The sequence below is a fragment of the Solanum lycopersicum genome, chromosome 1, assembly GCF_036512215.1.
Source record: "Solanum lycopersicum chromosome 1, SLM_r2.1".
NCBI lineage: Eukaryota > Viridiplantae > Streptophyta > Magnoliopsida > Solanales > Solanaceae > Solanum > Solanum lycopersicum.
In genome coordinates, this window is record NC_090800.1 from 72,778,614 (window position 1) to 72,802,013 (window position 23,400).

Genomic DNA, 23,400 nt, shown 5'->3' on the forward strand with positions numbered 1-23,400 from the left:
TAAATTTCATTTCAAAAAATTAAAATTTTCATGTATAAATTATTTAACTCTCGAAAAATAAAATATATCAAATAAAACGAGCATTAATTGGATAGCTAAAATTTATTTCATCAATCTCTTATCTCACTGTATACATATAATAGTGTCACAAGTAGGGGTGTTCGTGATTCGGTTTGGATCGGTTATTGATTAAAATTAAAATCAAATCCAAACCAATCTAGTCGTTTTTTTAAATTTCTAAAACCAAATCAAACCAAACGAAAAAATAACCATCGGTTTGGTTATTGTCGATTTGGTTCATTTTGATTTAGTTTTCTTGTTTATTTGATTTGAAAGTAATAATTTTTTTTACGGACATACTATCTATAGAAAAGCTAATGTTGGTTCAGCCAAACAATTAAACAATATTAGAGTTATCATTATATTAACAAAGTGATTTATTTAAGAGAAAAGTATGACTATTTATGTGAAGTACAGTAGGTAAAGACTAAAATTAATTTTGATAGACTTGAATTTGAGATTGTTATACTTGAGCTAAAGTGAATGGTAAAGTTAAAGCTTTAAATTAATTAAAATTTAACATAATATTTTTAATTTAGTTATGAATAACATACAAATATTTACATTTATATATCTAATTTATCGATTCAGTTTGTTACTTTTGCAGTTGGTTTTTGGTAAAATTAAAATCAAATCAAATAGTATCAGTTTTTAAAATTTAAAAATTAAATCTAACTAAACTAAATTAATTATTAATTTTTTTAATCAATATAGTTCAAATTACTATTTGATTTGATCGTTAACCATAACTATGAACAACCTAGTGAGAAGCAGTACATAGAAAATTATGCTTTATATTTAATGGATGAGGGAAAATATTGACTTTTTGTAGTTTCATATTTTGAGTTTATTACTCAATTTAATTTATATTGTTATGTATTAAGCTACTGACGTACCATTATTTATGTTGAAACAGGAGCATTAATTTAAAAGAAAATATATTAATTTATGTATATTTGGTATGGTGGAAATGTGGGACTATTAATTTGAAACTTTAATATATGTTGGATCTTCAATCCCACAAAAGAAGTGCAATAAAGCTATTACCATTACATTTACTCACTCTCTATTTTTTGCCTTTTCTCAATTTTACAAACTCCATTTTTGACCGCCATAAATGGTGGGCTAAACTCAAAATCATTAGTGCTTCTACTTTCTTGGGCACAAAATCTAGGGTTCTTCAATTAGGCCTTTCTCAGAGTACTATTATCTAACAACCCCATTTTCCTTAATCTTGCTTTTATTTGCTCTATCTCAGATTCTTGTTTCTTTTTACTTGCATTTTTGAAGAACTATTACTTAGTTTGCTTTGATTCTTTCTGGTTTGCAGCCCCATTTGTTTCTTTTGCTTAGTTAACTGCTGTAAAGTTCATATTTTTAAGCTTAATCTTGTTCCATTTGATTGTTTTTCTTGTAAAGTTTGCATTTTTTTGAGGATATTGCATGTGTGGGGGGATTTTGAATGAGGGAAAAGACTGTTAAGTCTGATGAGAAATGAAGGTTAAGATTGTACAAGGATGGGTTGTGTTTTTGGGAAAGAGATTTCATCTTCTGAGACGCCTAGTGGGGAGGTTGTAGTTGGAAGGAGGAGAGAAAATGGGGAAGATAGAGATTTGGCAGCACAATCTGGGAGGAGAGAGAAAGTTGGAACTGTAAATAAGGTGGATGGCGGCGGTGAAGGAAGAGGAGGAGGCAGTGATGTTGGTGAAGTTCAGAATGGTAGAGATCAGAAGAAGGATGACAATGCACGGCCTAGGGGTGAGAGGAGAAGGTCTAAACCTAATCCAAGGTTGAGCAATCCACCTAAGAATGTGCACGGCGAGCAAGTAGCGGCTGGATGGCCATCCTGGCTCTCTGAGGTAGCTGGAGAGGCTATCAATGGATGGATTCCACGAAGGGCAGATGCATTTGAGAAGCTGGCTAAGGCAAGCAAAATGTTCACTTCATTTGTTAGTTACTAGTTTTTTGTTTTGTAGATTAATTAATATCTTATTCATTGTCATTTATATGTTGTATTAGATTGGGCAAGGTACTTATAGCAATGTGTATAAAGCTAGAGATAATCTCACGGGGAACATCGTTGCATTAAAGAAGGTTAGATTTGATAATTTGGAGCCAGAGAGTGTGAAGTTTATGGCAAGAGAGATCTTGATTTTGCGCCGCTTGGATCATCCAAATGTTATTACATTGCAAGGATTGGTTACATCAAGGATGTCTTGTAGCTTGTACCTTGTGTTTGATTATATGGATCATGATTTAGCTGGACTAGCAGCAAGCCCTGGAGTCAAGTTCACAGAGGCTCAGGTTAGGTTATATTAGTTGCCTTTTGAGTTATAACTGTAATTGTTTGGTTCCGAGTTGTTTACATTATTTCTTGATCATTATTTGTAGGTTAAATGTTACATGCATCAACTATTATCAGGGCTTGAACACTGTCACAACCGTCGTGTGTTGCATCGTGATATAAAAGGATCAAATCTTCTAATTGACAGTGGGGGAGTTCTGAAGATTGCAGATTTTGGTTTGGCTTCTGTCTTCGATCCCAATAAAAAGCAGCCTATGACTAGTCGCGTGGTTACTTTATGGTACAGACCCCCAGAGCTTCTTCTTGGGGCCACAGACTATGGTGTTGGTGTGGACCTCTGGAGTGCTGGTTGTATTTTAGCTGAGCTATTAGCTGGGAAGCCCATTATGCCTGGTCGTACAGAGGTATGGTATTGAAATTTGTTGGTCAAAACAATCTGACAGGGACAGGTCTTGCATGATATAAGAGAAAAGATTACTGTTTTTCCCTTGGTTGTTTGTTGCATCAAATTATTTGTTTGCTTGTGCATCTGTTAGTTAAAAAGAGAAGCTTTTTCCCTTCAACTATGATACAGGGAAATTAAATGAACTTATCGTCCATACAAATCTCATGAGACATCTCGATATTTCCATTTTTTGCATTTGGCTAATTTCTGTCCACATGAAATCCCCCCTTAATATGAAATAATTTTTTATGCTGCTGCATGAGACATCCTTTCAGATAATTTGTGAAAGATGTAGCTTTATTTGATTGAATCAAGATTCAGTGAACTACTAAAAACTTTCTTTAGCATGATAAGAAATGTATGTTAAGAGATGAAAGATTTTGGTTCAGATTAATTGTATATGCTGTTTCTAGTAGGTTCTCTCCTCCGAAATCCAAGCAGTTAGAGCATGAAATACTGAACGTTGTGCTTATCTTCGAGTCAGACCGAGACATGGGGGCATACATCTTGATCTAGGATAGAGAATAGCTTCTTGGGCTTAAACTTTTATGTGTCTTTATCTCGAAGGAGTGGCAGGACTACAAACCAGAGGACTAAAATCCGTGAAAAAGAATATCCTGATATGCAAATCCTGGTCCTGATATGGTGTTGGTCCAGCTTTAGCTTAAATGCCTATGTTTGCGCCTTGATATGCAAAACCTCCTTCCCACCTGACTGGGAGTGGTGGGAGGATCATGAATAAAAAAATAATCCAAAAACTTATGAATTCTTTATTTATCAATATGTTTGTGACTTTAAACTCATTCTCTTCTTATGAACTGGATTTTAGCCGTGAGCTCCACGACTTTAGGATTTACACTGCAATAATACTCAGGTTGAGCAGCTCCACAAGATCTTCAAGCTATGCGGATCTCCGTCAGAAGAGTATTGGAAAAAGTCAAGGCTTCCACATGCAACTATATTCAAACCTCAGCAATCATACAGAAGATGTATCGCTGAGACCTTTAAAGATTTCCCACCTTCATCATTGCCATTGATTGAGACTCTTCTGTCCATTGATCCAGCTGAGCGTCAGACAGCCACAGCTGCATTACATAGTGCAGTAAGATGTTCATATCTATTTTATTACTTTTAACGATTTTACTTTGGAGGCAACTTACTTGGCTAACTGTTTTAGTGATGAAGTCTTTGTTTTTTTTTACTCTTTTTTGCTTTCATGTAAACTTGTTCCTCAATCTCTTCGTCTGTATTAATAAGAAAATGTTCTTGTGCATTAATTAATGAATTAATAGCTATTTTGGTTCCTCAGTTATTGGTAAATCCTAATTTTAGTTCTTGTCATATCTGCCAGAGTATTTTTAACCCTTCAATTAACTTGAAATGTGCACTTTTAATTTGTGAATAGTATAATTTCCCCAAGTATTAACCGTTACTATTTAAAAACCTATTTGTTATGTTAAACTTGTATTGTTACTTCATATTTCAGGGTAATGTACTTCTAAATACATAGAGAGACCAAAGGCACACATTTTGATTAATCAAAGGTTAAATGTTTTGAGTCATTTCTCACAAGGATCAAAATCAGTTAACTGAAGAAGTGCTATTATCCCTTTATTAATTATAGCACTCTCTTTTTTCCCTTTTTCCTTTTAAGAGAATTATGTGGAGAAATCTGATGATTTGGTTTCAAATATTGCATCGCATGGCCATAATGAAATGACTATCTGTATACATTTAGATAAAGAACTTGATTTGCCTGATACTACAAATCAATTTTATTTCTTTTACGTTAATCCCTCGTGTAGTGCTAGAGAACTTACATGTATTTCCAAAGCATATACTGGTTGGTCCTTCATTGATTGTTACATGCGGGCGAAACAATTGACCTATGTCTTTGTAACACAAGAATGCATGTGGAGCATTTGATGAAATACAGTTTCCTGAAATTAATCATGAAATATTTTGAAGTATTGTCACCATATGTTCCGTTTATTGCTGTGCAGTTCTTTACTACCAAACCTTATGCTTGTGAACCTTCCATCCTTCCCAAATATCCACCCAGCAAAGAAATGGATGCTAAACGGCGAGATGAAGATGCTCGAAGGTCTAGTTATCTGGATTCCTTTTTTTATTTTTTATAATCACACTTCACATTCATGTTTTCATATTGAAGTTTATGATTATTTTGTAGCTTACCAAAAGAAAGTCCTATGATCCTTTTGTTAATAACATACACCATTCTTGTTGAGATACCTATATACTTCATCAGTTTTTGCTCAAAATTACTTGTATCTTATATAAATTCCCCTTTACAGAACCTGTTAAAGAATCAGTTTTTCTAATAAATGCTTGAATCAGTCTTCTGAATTATGGCATATTTTAGTGGTATTAAGTAGGAGAACTTCATTATCTTGTATCTGAATTCATGTTGATATGCACTTTGTCATTTTTCTCCTAAACTTTTTTTTTCCTGAAATATTTGCTAAATAGGCAAAGGGCTACTGGCAAAGCCAATGCTGATGGTGCGAGGAGAAATCGCCACCGTGATCGAGCAGTTAGGGCAATCCCTGCTCCTGAAGCCAACGCGGAGCTGCAAGTTAATATTGATGTATGTCATTTAAGAAGCTTATTAATTCTTATATTTTACCATCCAATGCTTGTAAAATTGCATATGCATAATGTGAACCTGTAGGAGCAGTTCCCACGTGAACCTAACAGAACAAAGATACTAATATGAAGATGGTCATATTTTCAGCTTTCAGTTACCCAGGATTAAATAGTTCTACTCTGTGTTGCCATGTTATAATTATATTGCAAGGAGATTAGATGACTGTTGAGATTCTGAGGTCTACAATTCTCCAACTTATATTGTTATCTTTGCATTGGGCTAATTACATTCCAAAATACAAACATTACAAGATATTGCTTTTTCAATTATTTGCAGCTGGAGTAGGTGGTTGTCTGCTGATGTCATGATTGTCAAAACTACCCCTTGCTTTTCCTATTAGTTATATATTATATACACTCTATTCCTCTAATTCCATTTTAGTTACCTATTTATGCTTATTTGACGTTGCAACATCTGGAACTAGTACTCCTTGCATTATATTTTATATGATAACTTTTGATGGCATACAAGCTTTAATAAATAGTGCTCCCAAGTCAAATTAACATTTTAAAACTTGTATGCCATCGAATTTATGTGATGTTTTCTGAAATAGCTTTTCAATTTTGGAAAACATTGCATTGAAGTTTGAATTTGATTATTTATGAGTTGTAATAAATAGTATTATTGGTGGTATGGTTTTTTAACATTTTTTGGGCGTTGGGAAATAGAAGATGTTACATAAATTTGAAAGCAGGGAATAGAGTACATCAGGGCCGTAAAGTTCTTTTTCTTGTTCATCAACCAATTCATTATGGAAATGAACAATCAATCCTCTATGTCATTTCTTTAGTATATTCTGTCAAGCTTGTTTATCTGACTATTGTTCTATACAGAGGCGGCGTCTAATTACACAAGCAAATGCAAAGAGCAAGAGTGAAAAGTTTCCTCCACCACACCAGGATGGAACTTTAGGTTATACATTGGGTTCTTCACATCACATTGATCCAGCCTACGAACCCTCAGAAGTCCCTTTCACTTCCATGAACTTCTCCTATTCCAAAGAACCGATCCAAACATGGTCAGGCCCATTGGTGGAACCTGCCACGGGTGGTGCTCCAAGAAGAAAGACGAAACCATCAAAGAAGGATTCTAACAAGAAAGGAAAAGAAAGCATGTAAAGTCGAAAGAATGATGTGATTCAACAATTGGTATACTTGAAGGGAGCTGCAAAGCTTGCAGATTATTGTCCTATACGGTAAGTAAGAAACTTCTCAACAGCATAGAGAGGTAAAATGCATTTTTTTTGAATCCTAGTATCCTTCTTTTTGTATTCTTTTGGATAATGAGAATCTTTTCACCATTGTACATGTAAATTTTTACTTCCTTCATATTAGCAGACTCTGTTTAGATCAATGAAAATCCTAATAAACAATCTACATCTGTTCTTTCCTTTTACTTTTGCCTGTTATGAGTATAAATTACAGTGATGTCTTATGTTCTGCTTGCAAGCTCTATAACTGAACAGATCTTTTTTTCCCCCACAACTTATCTGAAGTAGTTAAACTTGCACTATACCTTATATATAGAGGTCTCAAAATTGGCTATCTGTGCACTTGTCCCTCGAGTCAATGACTGATCAAGAGGCACATAGCCTAAGTTGGTGACTAAATTGTTTTAGAACTTATAGAAGGCTCAAATGTGTCACAACATAATCGAAAGCTCCAGAATGGAGAAATTTATCATCAAAGTGAAGACTGAAGAGTTAAGAAGTGCATGTAAGCAAAAAAAGCTAAATCATTTGGACATAAGGCCCTAAACAAGCAGTAGCCACTCAAAACAAGTAGTTCCCTGTCACATCAGCTAGTGCCATACTTGTGTTAAGGATTGTAGTTGTGGTTATTCAGCCAAGTCCTCGATCTCCCTTGCATAGCTTCTCATTGATGAATCTCTTGAATAGTCCTCATCTCATATTCATAGTATCAGTGCTTTGCTGCTGCTTACTGTTGAACACTCTGATCTTTGCAGTAACCAAAAAATCAATCTGATGAAAGATCAGAGGATAAACAAAGATATGGTATTAGTTTTTTCTTGTTTTCTTAAAAAGTGGTATAGTGGACTATTTAAAATCTTAATTACTACTCCTAATATACAATATGTAATCGCATTGGTCTCAAATCTCGACAATAATAGTCAATTAATATGCATGTGTATTTAGTAGACGTTTGGCGATATGAAATCGCAATATAAAATTATTAGGTGAAATTTAACATATGAACGTGTAATTTTATTTTGTGATTTCATATTTTGAGATGAAATTTTAAATTCTTCAAACAATATTTGGAAATTTTAAATCATTATTTATTTTTCAAATACAAAAATTGATCCATAAGTTTATATTGTTAAAACAACCGCCCAATTCGTATCATTACTTTTTAAACCATTTATATTTTAGATTAATCTCACTAACATAGAATATATTATTACTCAAATCAATTTATACTTAACTATTTATATTCATCAAATTCATTAGTTTTTACTAGATACATTTACTTACCAAATTGGCTAACAAATAGCTTCGTCTTCGACGTAAGAAAATTATAATAAAGATTGGTACACCACAGTCCACATCTTGTGTTTCATTTTATTTTTTATTGAATTAAAACTTGATCAATAATTATTATTTTTTTAAAGAATTTTTTTTTGTGACAGTGTATTATGCGATTTTATAAACTTATGCTTATTTACTAAGATTGTATAAGAATTGAGATCATTCTAATAGTTTTATAACTCATGAAATTTTTATGTTTATGGGAAATATACTAGATAAAATGATTAAATTGATGTCCAAATAAAACTTTAACTTTATCTCGTTATTTTATATCATAATTTCAAATCGCATGATTATATCGTCCTTAGTTTGTAGGAATACTCCCTCTAATCTAATTTGTTTTTTATGTTAATTAAAATTAATAATTGATATTTTTAAAACTTAAGATAAAATTAATTATTTTCTTTTATTTTTATCTTTATCCTTCATAGTAAACGTAGAGAAGGATAAATATGATGAAAAAATGGTTTTAAAGTGAGATAAAAGAATGATTAAAAATAGTTTAGGTAATCTTATTTTTTCTTAAGAGAGATGCAAATAAAATTGGTGACAAGTGAAGATGACAAAGAAAAGTCTTCCAGCCCATAGAGGCAATGCCTATGTTAAATATGGTGAAATGGATAAGGTTATTTTTTTTAAAAAAAAGAATTAATTAAACAATTTGGTGAGTATGAAAAGATTTTTGGTGAGAAATGTTCTTTTATAACTTCAAAATAGGGAATGAATTGAGGATAATTTTCACTTTTGTTTATAATTTTGAATGCTAAGTCAATTTTTTCTAATTTTATAGGTCATAACATCAAAAATAAGAAGAATCTTCTTAATCTTTGACTCAAACGTAGAAATATTTATAAATATAGAGAAAAAAAATACGTTAAAGATTTTTCGATTAAATATAAAGTTTAACATAATTTTTAGTTAAAGGGTTTGCTTTTAAGTATGAAAAGACTTTTGGAAAGGAATGTTTAACGCAATTCAAACCAATAGTCAATTTTATTATTGTTTCAACAAGTTTAAAGTTAAAAGTCAAATTTTATAATTTTTTTTGTTGATATATATAAAATAATAGTTTTTTTTTATATATTTATTCAAAAATAGTTTAATTATGTTTTATATTTATAATTTGCTATTATATTCCATAGCAATATGTTATAGGGAGGAGAGTGAAGAGTGAGATTTAGAGGGTAAAGAAAGGCGAGCGAGAGAGGACAATATTATATTTATATAGTTTGTGGGTATATTTGTATAATTCACGTATTTTTATATAATTGAGTGATACAAAGTTTGAAAAATTATACAAATATGATAAAATTCAAAATAACGAATTGATGCAAAAATAAACATATAAACTTTAAACAGTTATACAAATAATATTTTACGAAATTTGACAGCTATATATTTGTACAAACTTTAAAAAGTTACAGAAAAAAAGGATTGAATGTATATAGTGATAAAATTGAAAGATCAAAGGAAATCATCGCTATATACAAATACTAATCATCGTATACAAAGTACACATGAAAAGAAGAATTGTTAGTTGCGAATCAAACGTGACGAATTATAGAAACTCGAAGTCAGTCCATGTAATTAGTGTTGGGTATGTAGCAAGAATTGATGGGAAATAGAGGGAAGGAGAGGAATTTGAAAAGTTTAGAACTTGAAAGGTTGGGAACTTGAAAAGTCCTCTAATGCTTTAATAAAAAAGGCAGTAGTCCCTCATCGGTAATGGAAATGAAAATAGGAGAGTTTAAATGAATAAACACTCCTATTAATTATTAAAATCGTCGTCGCTCGCTTCGGCTTCGGCTTTGGCAAATGATCGAGAGATAATTTTTTGGACAAATTTATTTTAATTATTTATTTAATTAATTAAATGGCCAAAAATTATTTTCAATTAATCAGTTGATAACCGAAATGTTTTCAACTTTTTAGTTAACCCGACCCGACTTGGATCCGCGCGCGTGACCCAATTCCGTTATATTTAAAAATTTCCGCCACTGTTCTGAAAGGTTGCAACTTTCAGGAACAGTCAATACCATTTGAAAGTTTGCAACCTTTCATTAATGGTCGTGTTAAATCTGAAAGGGTTGCAACCTTTCAGAATATATTATTCTTGCCTATAAATACCATTCAGTCTTCAGAATATTTAAAAACGAAATTTTTGATCTTCCTTCTTCTTAAAAACATATATTTCTTCGTGTACTTTCCTGCTGTGGATTGATTCGTTGACGGTAGAGTTTTTGGTATCTATACTCTACTGATTAAGATCATTTTACCCTGGGAGGTTATATTCCAAATGAAACCTCGAATACTAGAGGGGAATAATTTCCTTAAGGGGACACTGTGAATTCAGTGGACTTGATTTTCTTTTCAAAAAGAGAAATAAAAGAGTATTCAACATTCTGGTAAGTTTTACAGATTAAATTATCTTTTACAAATAAATTTCTGTTCATCTTATTTACTGGTTCTAAAATTCTCAGTTACTTCGTGTTTCTGAATGATTTATTACAACCAGTAATTTCTGATTTTCTTAACACAGATTGACAACAATTAGTAGTTAATGTTAGTCGCGAGTGGTAACTATAACAAACTATAGTTATGATGACTAATTAAATAATATAAGTTTACTTAATCGTGTAATTTTCTTAAATTATATAAATTATTATAACATATTCAATGTAATCCTATAAATAAATAATTATATTCGAAAATGGAGGATTCCAATCCACAATATTAGTGTAAAAAAAGTATTCAATATCCTTTTCTTACCACTAAACTGTCAATTAATATAATTAGGAGTTTACAAATTATAATATAACTATATTTATTTAATTATCTAATGCAAATACAGAATTTATAAAAAAAGATGATGAGCTTATTTAAAATTTTAAACTCCATCTAGCTCCGTCTCTGAATAGATGATGTAATTAACACTTGTTACGTGTACATGCATTAGAGCAATACACTTGGAACAAGCATGTATATGCACCAAATAGCCACCGCCGCTTTCTTAATTTCTAGGATAAATTCATTTTTTGGTGACTATCCAATAATAAAGACACATCCTCTTAGCTTAACATGTACACAAGAAGACACAAAATTGTCTCAATATATATGTAGTTATAATAGTTGGCTCATTTCATTTATTATTTTGCTAATAGGTGTATTTTTTTTTTTCAAAAGTCGAAAAAAATTGTAGCAAGTAATATTTGAGATCATATCATGTATGCACCAAATCCAGATATTCCTAGCATGTCTGGTCCTCACTATCATAGAGGACCTCCTTTTGGCTTTGGTTTTGTTCGTCGATACTTTTCTAATATGTGTCTTGCTCTCTCCTCTTGGTAATCATCATCTTTTTTCTATCTTTTTATTGCTATAGTTTGGATGAGTACAATTCATTCCTACATGTTATAGGGAGGAAAATGTTATAGGAAGAAAAAAAGTGAGCGAGATTGGAAGAGAAGAAAGCGACGTAGGGTAAAAAGTAAAAGAGGTGAATTGTATAAGTATATCGATTAAATAATTCTATATTATAAAAATGTATTTGTAAATATGACAAGTGAGATTGAGAGGGGAGGAGAGAGAGGTGAGCGAGATTCGGAGAGGAAGAGAGAGACGAGAGAGATTGGAAGAGGCCAGCGAGAGAGTGAGAGAGAGGTGAATTGTATGTGTATATCAGTTAAATAGTTATATATTATGCCTATGTGTTTGTATATTTTGGCGAGTTATACATATATAAACGTGATTAATTGTATAAGTTTGAAGTCAGTCCACGTAATTAATGTATAATGCTAATCACGAGATGATCATAATAAATTATAGCTATGATGAGAGTATAAATATGTTATAGCTATGATGAATAATTAAGTAGTATAAATTTACGTAATTAATGTATAATGCTAATCACGAGATAATCATAATAAATTATAGCTATGATTAAGGAGTATAAATTTACGTAATTACTCAATTTTATCCATTAAGAACAGGCCGTGGCCCTGGGTTAATGTTGTCTGTCTTTTATTTAGATGTATGTATTATTGAATGATACAATTATTTTCAGACAATATATATCTGAGTCTCTTAATCACAACAAGGGTCCTTAAAGATCTGGATAATGTTGGTGTCATTTCCAACATATATATTATAATTCATACTTTATTATATTAACCAACTCACAAAACATAGATTGCAAATAATACATTTTTTTTTTGTGTGTGGCAGTTTCTACTTTCTATGCTGCTGTTGGATCCTGGAAGATGGTGTTGGCAGATCAGGTTGGGAAGTAGGTCCTAGGGATCCTTATCCAAGGCCATCACAAGGCCCATTGGGCCCTGATCCACCCAATATCCCCATCACATTTTCTGGCCCACCAGGTCCACCTCAAATTGGATCATCTAATTTTTAATTTTCAAGTCTTTTATGTAATGAATATTCAACTATTTTGTTACAATGTGCAGTATGTTTAACACCCCCCCCCCCCTCCCCCCCCCCTTTTTTTTTTAAAAAAAAATTATTATTCATAACACTTTACCAACTTCATATGTTATATGATTTTTGTTTTGTGATTTATGTTGATGTCAGAATAACCTTTAGTTTATAATTCCCTTTAGTTTTATACAAAGTATATTCAACTTTTGAGATTAAGTGAATTGTTTTTACACGTTTTTTTCCCAATTTGATGCTTATGTTTGTTTGAGTTAGTCTTTCGCTTGTAGTCAATCGAGATGGTTTGCTTGAGGGTCAACAATGATTCAATGATTTTCGAGTGTCGATATAAGGTTGGGTCATGATAGTATCTCTAAATGCTTAGAATCAATGTTGAATATTTATTCATTGATGCGTTGATCATAACATCTTTTTTTAAGTATTTAAACTTCGATTAATCAAACATGAGTGGTGCAAAGCTGTATTAGACATTCATGATAGTTCATCTTTCTCTTTGAACAACACTTGGGAGTTTTTGCTTCATTCAAGGTTCATTAACACCACCAATAAATAGTAACATGACGATTATACACAAAATTAAGAACCAAGTTGCTTAGTTATATTTGTTTTTATTCTTTCTAATAAAAAATTGGTTGCGATGACATTTGCATCTATCTAGGAGTTTTTTTTGTTATTTTAGTAAAACCTTTTAAGGGAATTATGTGTTCTTGCAAATGAAACGAAATAAAGTTATTTTGATGAATGTCTACAACAGATATAGCATAAATTACAAGAGAATTATGGAATTTAGAAACGCACCTGAAATGAAAGGAAGACTTTGACAGAAAGTCTAGAGAATACACTAGATATTATATCCTAAGGTTTTCAAATTTTATTGACTACTTTTTATCTTTTTATTTTCAATAGTCTTGAAAAATAATTACTCGTAAATTTTTATTTTCTTAATAATAAGTGTGTGTTTACTAACCCTGTTATTATATATGTCTAATCTCTGAAAGTTTTTTTTTTTAGGCGTAACAATTAAGAAATTAACGACTATCCATCGACAGTGAATAAGAAAATCACACCATCAGTTCATTTTTAAAAATACTTATTTCTCTTAATTTAATTATTACATTTTCAAGATTAATAATTTTTCAACTTCTTTTTTTCTATCTTAAAACATGTTTTACAGATTTAAAGTTTAATTTTTTGAAATGATGTTCAAATATGTTTTATATTATCGACTTTGAGTATTAATTGCTTAAATCAATTGAAGTACATATGATGATATACGAAGTAAAGTTTATTTTTGATTAATTTTTTGTATTATTGATGGAATAAACTAAAAAGATACTTATTATAAGTGGCGTTCAACACATTGTATTGTGTCACATAGAACGCATGTCTCTACTTATTCATATCCAAAGTTGGAGGCACAAATGTCTGCAAATTAAAGGGCATGTTTATGTATTATTATTATTGTTGTTATTATTATTATTATAAAATTTGTAAAAGGGTGGAAATTTTAATTTTGAAATTCATTCAAAATAGATATAGGTAATATTATGAGAATTTAATCATTTCCTATTTTTCTTTATAATCAAGAATTGAAAATTAAATTATTTTGCCCAAAAAAGTAAAAAGAAGTCTAACAATTGGAATAGAGTCCCAAGAAGTATTAAATATAGATAAATAACAAGAGACAAAAATGTCTAACATAGGAATTAATAACGAAAAATAAGATAGTTATACTTTAAAATAATCAATTTCAGAAGTAAGAAAAGATGCACGGTAAAAGATTATTCACCTGACTGTAGGTATCAACATCTTTAATCTGGGTTTAATTTATATTTCACCCCTTGTTCTGTGGTGCAAAAGATATTTTTATTTTTTAAACGTGTAAGTTTTTTAATCTTACAAGGAAGAAATATAGAGTGATTTTGATGAATATTTACAAAAGATGAATTAATACAAGTGAATTATAAAATTTAGAAAGACGGTTAAAACGCATTAAAAAATTAACGGAAAACTTAGAAAATATATGAGTGATAATCTTTTTGGAAATTAAAGATTATTTTGAACCACTCTTGCTTTTTATTCTCCTATGGGGGAGAACATTTCTTATCTGAAGTAGTTCCCATGTTCATCTCTTCATGTGTTTGAATATTTAAACGTATTGAATATTAAAGATATTAATGAACTATGATATACATATATTAAAAAGGCTTCATAATATACATTTATTTTCTCTTAACTGAGAACAGAAAGTGCAAGTTAATGAACCTTTTTTAGAAGAATTATGTATTTTCCAAAATCTTTTAAAATATTGTGTTTCAGTGAATAAAAGGATTTACTTGACAAAGTCATAAATACAAAGATTCAACTTACGAATGAAGTCAATTACAAGTCAATTGATGACACGTGTGTTCAGTTGATTGGTAAGTTGAAGGGTGCAATATAGTTCTTTTCAAGGTTTTGGGGAGATAAAAGGGTTATATTGGATGTTAATTTAAGTTTGTTAAATAAATTTAAGAAAATTATTGATTGGGATAACTCCGCGGAGCTTTGACCCTTGGTTTCAATACGTCGTCGCCACTGGTTTTGTAGTCCGTATCTCTAATTCTAATTAATATTTATTATTTATCATATTATAAATCAAAATTTTGATATATTAAGATATGTAATTAAATATTATGTGTATTATATTATAGAAATACCATCAAAATTATGTCATTTAGGAAATTGAGATTTGAACTAAGCTTAAAATTTAGGAATACGGGATTTGACACATGTAGTTGTCACTAAGATTCATGAATTTCAATATAGACTTTGGTGAGTTTGAGTTTAGGATAGATGTTATTTGTAGTTTTGATGATTTGACAAACTTGGGGACCTTGTAAAGGTACCAGTTTCTTACTTGAGTATTGAAAAGTTCTTGCTTGAGTATTGCAGATGAAACAAACGCAGGGACCTAGTAGAGGTACTAGGCTCTCATGATGAGGAGCCAGTTGATTGCCAGCTGGACACGGTACAGAAAGTAGGTGCACACTTTCCGATGGTGTCAGAAAGTGTGACTTTTCCAACCAATGGCAAAGAGGTTTGGGAAAGTGACTTGACCATATAAAAGACACTTTCCTAAACATTTTGTTCAGTTTTTGCAACTTGATAAAAACTTTTCAAGAACTCTTGCAAAGGCTACTACAAAGCAAAGGTAGAATTATTCCAAGAACAACAGAAATCTCTGGAGCTTTTCGTCTAGTTGGTTAGGAATATATTCTCTTGTTCTTAAACTGTAAACCATTCCTGAATCTATAAAGGAATAGGTGTGCATTGTTAAAAGTCTAAGTTGTCCAGGGTGGATAGCTTAGTGGGTAGATTGTTTTCTACTTAGGCTTGTTAAGCAATAGAGGACTATTGCTTAACTATAAGATTGATAACTCTTTCTTACTGTTGGTGTAATCGTGTTTTACTTTTTCTTTTGAAGATTAGTGAAAACGATTGAAAATCCTGTGAGACAGGTCGTGATTTTACTCCCTTAAGCAATGAGGTTTCCACGTAAAATCATTGTGTTGATTTTATTGCATTTAACTTTCTGTTTTATTCATTAGTGTAGTAAGGGACCTGGTCCATTACTTGTTAAGTAAAGGCATATATTCTATCAAGTGGTATCAGAGCAGGCACTATCTATTTGGTTAACACCAAGGAAGTGATATTTGCTCTAGAATGGCAGCTCCACTTAACCTCGAAGAAGGTCAGTCGTCAAACAGACCTCCTCGTTTCAATGAACATTTCTACAGTTGGTGGAAAGTTAAAATGCACGATTACCTCATGGCTGAAGACAGCGAGTTATGGGATATTGTATTGGATGGACCATTTGTTCCGACGATGAAAGAAAAAGATGGAGAGAAGACTATTACTGTTCCAAAGCCTAGGCAGAAATATGACGAAGCTGACAGGAAAAAGATTGAAAAAGGTTTCAAAGCTAAAACTCTTCTTGTCTGTGGGATAGGACCTGATGAGTACAACAGAGTGTCAGCCTGTGAGTCTGCTAAGGAAATTTGGGACTGCTTGAAGACTGCACATGAAGGAACCGAACAAGTCAAAGAATCTAAGATTGACATGCTTACCTCACGATATGAGAACTTCAAAATGAAGGAAGGAGAAACAATACATGACATGTTCACCAAGTTGTCTTCCATTACAAATGAGCTGCGAAGTCTGGGTGAACCTATAAGCATGACCAAACAAGTCAGAAAAGTGCTTCGAATTCTTCCTAAGTCTTGGGAGAGCAAGGTTGATGCCATTACAGAAGCCAAGGATTTGAAGGTGTTGACTATGGATGCTTTGATTGGTAATCTGAAAATACATGAGATGAATCAAAATTACAATTTATCGAAGAAGGAAGCCAAGAAGGACAAGTCATTGATGCTAAAGTACAAGTTAGATGAAGATTCCAATGATGATGATATGACATATCTCATCAGTAAATTTCAAAAAATTGTGAGAAAAAACAAAGTTTATAAAAAGGGAACAAATGGTACTCGAAATGTTGCTCAAGGTGATACTTGCTACAAGTGTGGAAAAGCTGGGCACTTCATCAGAGAGTGTCCTTTTCTCAACAATGAAAGCAAGGAACATCAAAAATCAAGAAGTGACAAAGAGAATAGAAGGGACCTGGTACTCGGCAAGAGAGATTGAAAAGCTGCTGCAGATTTGGTTGTCAAAAGGGCTCTTGCTGAATGGGGTGATTCCTCAAGTGATTCAGAAGACCCTGATGAGCCAAAAGATGTGTCCATGGTTGATGTACATGAGGAGGAAACTGTCTTTAATGAAATGTTTGCTCTCATGGCTCACACAACAGATGAAGAAGAGGACAATCAGGTAACTCTTCTAGATATGAAAAATGACTTGGATAAATATTCTCTTAAAAAATTGAGAACTTTGGCAAAAGTCATGATTGGTTCTGTGATAGAGTTAACATCTGAAAGAGACACCATGAATGCTGAACTTGACAGTTTGACTGAAAACAAAGTTAAACTTGAAGAGAAAATGTCAAGAATGGTGTCTCTAGAGTCAAATAACTCTGAACTTAAGAACCAGTTGAACCAGATTACTGAAGAAGCTGAAAAGTTGAATGGAAAGTCAAATGGTTTGCAAGCTAAAATTCAAGAAAAATTGAAAAATTCTGAGAAAAAACTTGGTCTGTCGCTTGAAAAGTGTAACAAATTAGAACAGGATATTGTCAAACTTAAGGAAGAACTTGAAAAATCCCTTAAGTGGACAAAATCCTCAAAGTTACTGTCAAATGCAACAAATCAGAATAATTTCAATAAGAAAGGACTAGGAAGTTTAAACATCACTCCTCCTTATAATCCTCATAGTAAGTATGTGTTTGTATCTGACAATATGCTATGTCTTCACTGTGGTAAGAATGGACACCTGAAGGGTGAGTGTTCCAGCTGGAAAAACTCCTGTGAAAAGCTCTCTAATTATGCTGAAAGGCAAAATGTACCAAAGGAGAGACCTGGTCCTTCAAAACATGTATCTACTCACAGATTTTCAAAGAAAAAATATGTTTCTGCTCCTATGTCCTTTGTTAGAAATCTTCAAAATCTACCATATTGGACTAAATACAATCTAATCACTCCTTTGTCTGCCTACTGGGAACTCAAGCTGAAATGGGTTCCCAAGCTAAACAAGTGATTCTTGGTGCAGGTGAGTGAGAGGAGCAGCAGTCAATGTTGGTGTATGGATAGTGGATGCTCTAAGCATATGACTGGTGATGTAAAAAAACTTCCTCTCACTAAAGACACTCCAAGGAGGAGGTGTCTCTTTTAGTGATGGTAAGAAGGGGTACATTTTGGGAGTTGGCAAAGTAGGAAGATCTCTTGAAGATTCAATTGACAATGTGTATCATGTGGATGAGTTGAAATACAGCTTGTTGAGTGTGTCACAAATCTGTGACAAAGGAAATGAGGTCAAGTTTACTTCTGAGAAATGCACTGTGGTGAGTCTAATTACAAACAAAGTAATTCTCACTGCACACAGAAGTAAAAAAATGTATGTGGCAAACTTAGAAACGTCTCATGGAGATGACCTAACATGTCTTAGTGCTCAGAATGAGAATGCTGATCTTTGGCATCGTAGGCTGGGGCATGTGAGCTCATCTTTATTGAACAAATTGATTTCTAAGGACCTGGTCCAAGGTCTGCCCAAGCTGAAGTTTGCTGAAAATAAAATATGTGAAGCTTGTGTTAAAGGAAAGCAAATCAGGTCATCCTTTAAGCCCAAAAATCAAGTAACATCATCAAGAACACTGGAGCTGCTTCATATGGACTTGTATGGACCCTTAAAGGTTCAAAGCAGAAATGGCAAGAAGTACATTTTGGTGATTGTTGATGATTACTCGAGATACACTTGGACAAGATTCTTGAGGTCAAAGGCAGATACAGCTGAAGAGTTGGTGGTATTTTTCAAAATGATTCAAACCAAATTGAATCAAGTTATTTGCAGCATTCGATCTGATCATGGCACTAAGTTTGAGAACTCAACACTGGATAAATTTTGCATAGAGAATGGTACGAGCCATAATTTTTCTGCTCTAAGAACTCCTCAACAAAATGGAGTAGTGGAAAGGAAAAATAGAACCTTGGTGAACATTGCCAGAACTATGATTATTGAATCAAATCTTCTTCAAAATTTCTGGGCTGAAGCTGTTAACACAACATGTCATGTTACCAATAGGTGTCTAATAAGAGTTGTTTTGAATAAGACCCCATATGAGCTGCTCAATAACAAAAAGCCAATGCTGAGCTATCTTAGAGCATTTGGATGCAGATGTTTCGTGCTGAATAATGGGAAGGATGATCTGGGAAAATTTGATCCTAGAAGTGATGAAGGAGTGTTTGTTGGATATTCTTCATCCAGTAAGGCTTATAGAATATTCAATAAACGAACTCAATGCATTGAAGAAAGCATTCATGTTGTATTTGATGAAGATGAAAGCTTGAAGAATGATAGATCAAATGATGATGATGATGTGATGAAACTGTTCAAAACAAAGAATACTGAAGAAGGTGAAGCTGATGCAGATCAACAACTGAAAAATGACTGTGATGATCAGAATCATAGTCCACCTGAAGAGGCTGTTGAGGTTGAAAAGGATGATATGGTACCTGGTACTACTCAAAATCCCAGCCAGAGTACATCAGACCCCCCAGAAAATGATGTCACTTTTAATGAAGAGGAACATGATGATCAACCAAATCTGTCAGCTCCAAGGTCAGGATGGAAGCATAGTTCATCACATCCTCTTGATAATCTCATTTCTCCTTTGAATTCTAGAATTCATACTAGATCAAAAACAAGAAATCTAGTTGCATTCTTAGCATTCATATCATCTATTGAGCCCAAGAATGTGAAAGAAGCATTAGGTGATGCAGACTGGATCAATTTTATGCAAGAAGAACTTCATCAGTTTGAAAGAACCAAGGTATGGTACCTGGTTCCTCGACCTGAAGGCAGAACAGTTATAGGAACTAGATGGGTCTTCAGAAACAAACTTGATGAAAATGGAGTGATTACTAGAAATAAATTTACTAGAAATAAATCCAGGTTGGATGTGCAAGGATACAATCAAGAAGAAGGAATAGACTATGATGAGACCTTTGCACCTGTTGCCAGAATGGAAGCTATTAGAATTTTAATAGCTTTTGCTGCATTTATGGGGTTCAAGCTGTATCAAATGGATGTGAAGAGTGCATTTCTGAATGGAGATCTCAAAGAGAAGGTGTTTGTCAAGCAACCTCCTGGTTTTGAAGATGCAGAGCTTCCAAATCATGTGTTCAGATTGAATAAGGCACTATATGGTCTGAAACAAGCTCCAAGAGCATGGTATGAAAGGTTGTCAAAGTTTCTGTTGAAGAATGGTTTCAAACGAGGCAAGATAGACAATACTTTGTTCTTATTAAAAAGAGAACAAGAATTGCTTATCATTCAAGTTTATGTTGATGACATAATTTTTGGATCTACTTCAGAACATTTGTGTGAATAATTCTCATCTTTAATGGGAAAGGAGTTTGAAATGAGCATGATGGGTGAATTGACATTCTTCTTGGGTCTGCAAATCAAGCAATCATCAAATGAGATTTCAATATGCCAGGAGAAGTACATTAAAGAGCTGCTGAAGAAATTCAATATGTTTGATTCTAAACCTATTGATACTCCTATGGGAACAAATTCCAAGATGATAGTAGAAGAATCTGATCCTCTTGTGAATCAGACAATGTATAGAGGAATCATTGGCTCCTTGTTATATCAGACTGCTAGCAGGCCTGATATTGTGTATAGTGTTGGAATGTGTGCTAGGTTTCAAGCATGTCCTAGTGATTCACACCTGAAGGCTGCAAAACGTATTCTCAGATACTTGAAGAAAACTGGGGACCTGGTTCTCTTCTATCCTGCAGGTGACACTTTTGATCTGGTTGGTTATGCAGATGCTGATTTTGCTGGTTATCAAGTTGACAGGAAGAGTACCTCTGGAATGGCTCATTTCCTTGGATCATCACTTATCTCTTGGGGTACCAAGAAGCAGAACTCTGTGGCTCTTTCAACTCCTGACGCTGAATATGTAGCTGCTGCAGCTTGCTGTTCTCAGTTGTTGTGGATCAGGCAACACTTGGAGGATTTTGGGATTCACATCAAAGCAATTCCTCTTATGTGTGACAACACAAGTGCTGTTAGTATGGGAAAGAATCTAGTCCACCATAAGAGAACAAAGCATATTGATGTTAGACATCACTTTTTGAGAGATAATGTTGAGACGGGAAATATTGTGCTCACTTACTGTCCAACGGAGGAGCAAATTGCAGACATCTTAACCAAAGCCCTCAGCAAGGATCAATTTGAGAGAAATTGATTGAAGTTGGGGATGCTGATCTCCAAGTGATGCTATTAGCTTCCAACAGTTGAACTCCCTTGATGGCTAAAATTGCAGTGTAGGTATCCTTTTTGTTAATCTTAAATATCTGAACAAAGATCTCTTTTTGTACCTTCTGTAGGTATACTCTCAGTAAGGAACTGCTTAGCAAGGGAAGCAACTAGAACAACTGAGGAATAAAGCTTAACTGTGCTATGGTACCTGGTGCCTGTCCAGGTTAGCATTTATACATTAAATTGAAACTGAAAAATATGACCGTTGATAATGCCACGTGTCAGCCATTAGTTACTCTGACCGATCAGTCCCATCGTTTCTCTCTCAAATGACGCATCCAATCACGGACCTGGCACCTTCTTTCTTTCTTCTCTTAACCATTTAAAGAAACTATTCATTAGTGTGAAAACCATGTCTTCTCCTTCATTTTCTTCCAAACAGATGTTGAATGCTCTTAGTGAAATAGAGCCTATTGCCTTCTATTCTCCGACCACTACACAAGCCAGACTTCCTCCCCCTTCCAGTTCTCAACAAGACACCCCTAATAACCCCCTTTTCGCCATAGATCTAAACAGTTCTGTTGTGCTTACCGAACCTGGTCCGTTTCAAAACACTTAGAAATTCTGAAATTTGGTACTGAAATCGACTCTCTGAACTCTGCGACGGACACGCAGGACGGACCGTCCTGGGCACGACGGACCGTCGCAGGGTCTCATTTCAAAACACTTAGAAATTATGAAATTTGGTACTGAAATCGACTCTCTGAACTTTGTGACGGAATGGCAGGACGGACCGTCACAAGTGTGACGGACCGTCACAGACCCTTGGTGGAAATATTGGGTCTCTGAACCTTGCGACGACCTGCAGGACGGACCGTCGCAGGCACGACTGCCCGTCACAGGTTGCGCAAATCCCAGGCAGAGTGGGATTTCTGGTGAAGTTTTAAGGGACGTTTTTGGACTATTCTTTCCTTAATTATAGATTTCGTGGGTTTATATTAATAACTCAAATTCTTGGGGGTTAAAAGAGGTAACCCTAAGTTAATTAGTGGGGTATTATTGCCACCTTTTATTCTTAATTATATACTAATTAGGGTAAAAGAAAGAGGGTTTGAATAAGAAAAATAGAAAGAACGAAGAGAGACAGAAAAAGAAAGAGAACGAGTAGAGAGAAGCGATCGAGAAGAAGAGGAAAACACCAAGCTTTGAGGATTAACTTGCTTGATTTCAATTCTTCGGTGGAGGTAGGTTATGGTTATTTCATGCTATTCGTAGTAAACTCTTAATAGCGAATGATATGTGTTAGTAGTATTGTAAACCTTCTATATGCTTAATTGTATGCTTGCATGAATGATGTGATTATGTAATTGTGAATAAATAAGCATGATGAAGCTATTGAATCCCAAAATCTTGAAAAGAAACCCTAATCTACTTTGTTAATGATGATGCCTTGGTATAAAAGAAGGCTTGATGAATGAAAGTGGTGAGATTAGGGGATCGGGTGCCACGTTCCGGTACCAGGATAGAATATATGGATCGGGTGTCACGTTCCGACACCAGGATAGAATATGGATCGAGTGCCACGTTCCGGTACCAGGATAGAATATGGATCGGGTGTCACGTTCCGACACCAGGATAGAATATGGATCGGGTGCCACGTTCTGGTACCAGGATAGAATGAGGATCGGAGTGTCACGTTCCAACACCAGGATAGTATATTGAGGAGCGGAGTGTCACGTACCGACACAAGGGGAATAAAGATAATGAATCTTGAAATATGATAATATATCCAATCTAATGAACTAAATTCCCAAATGAGTATGATGAGGAGGTGTGAGTCCTCATTGATGTGCTTGGTGTTGTAACCAAGGGTTATGGTAACTGTAAATGCTGCATGCTAAGGATATTAGTTGATTTTATGATATTGCTTAATATATACTGTTTTCTATTTTGAGTTGGCCGATGATATCTACTCAGTACCCGTGTTTGTACTGACCCCCTACTTTTATGTT

At 33.5% G+C, this 23,400-nt stretch overlaps 1 protein-coding gene and 1 long non-coding RNA gene across 2 annotated transcripts; both read left to right on the plus strand.

Moving 5' to 3' along the window:
- Window positions 1-916: 916 nt before the first annotated feature.
- On the plus strand, window positions 917-6,873 carry LOC101266261 (probable serine/threonine-protein kinase At1g54610). Its single transcript, XM_004229150.5, has 7 exons — window positions 917-1,985; window positions 2,080-2,364; window positions 2,452-2,769; window positions 3,685-3,912; window positions 4,814-4,914; window positions 5,301-5,418; window positions 6,312-6,873. Exons 1-7 carry the CDS (start codon window positions 1,578-1,580, stop codon window positions 6,594-6,596), a joined length of 1,743 nt encoding a protein of 580 aa, XP_004229198.1. The 5' UTR covers window positions 917-1,577; the 3' UTR covers window positions 6,597-6,873.
- A 4,295-nt stretch (window positions 6,874-11,168) lies between these two features.
- LOC101265958 (uncharacterized) lies at window positions 11,169-12,481 on the plus strand. The gene is made up of 2 exons (XR_011221540.1): window positions 11,169-11,370; window positions 12,251-12,481. It is a non-coding gene; the product is annotated as an uncharacterized lncRNA (long non-coding RNA).
- Window positions 12,482-23,400: the final 10,919 nt, after the last annotated feature.

Bases quoted from the DNA above. Each gene is read 5' to 3' on its own strand.
- LOC101266261 (XM_004229150.5), top strand. From the start codon at position 1,578: ATGGGTTGTGTTTTTGGGAAAGAGATTTCATCTTCTGAGACGCCTAGT. The intron at 1,986-2,079 runs GCAAGCAAAATG...ATGTTGTATTAG, and splicing joins CATTTGAGAAGCTGGCTAAG to ATTGGGCAAGGTACTTATAG. The intron at 3,913-4,813 runs GTAAGATGTTCA...ATTGCTGTGCAG, and splicing joins CAGCTGCATTACATAGTGCA to TTCTTTACTACCAAACCTTA.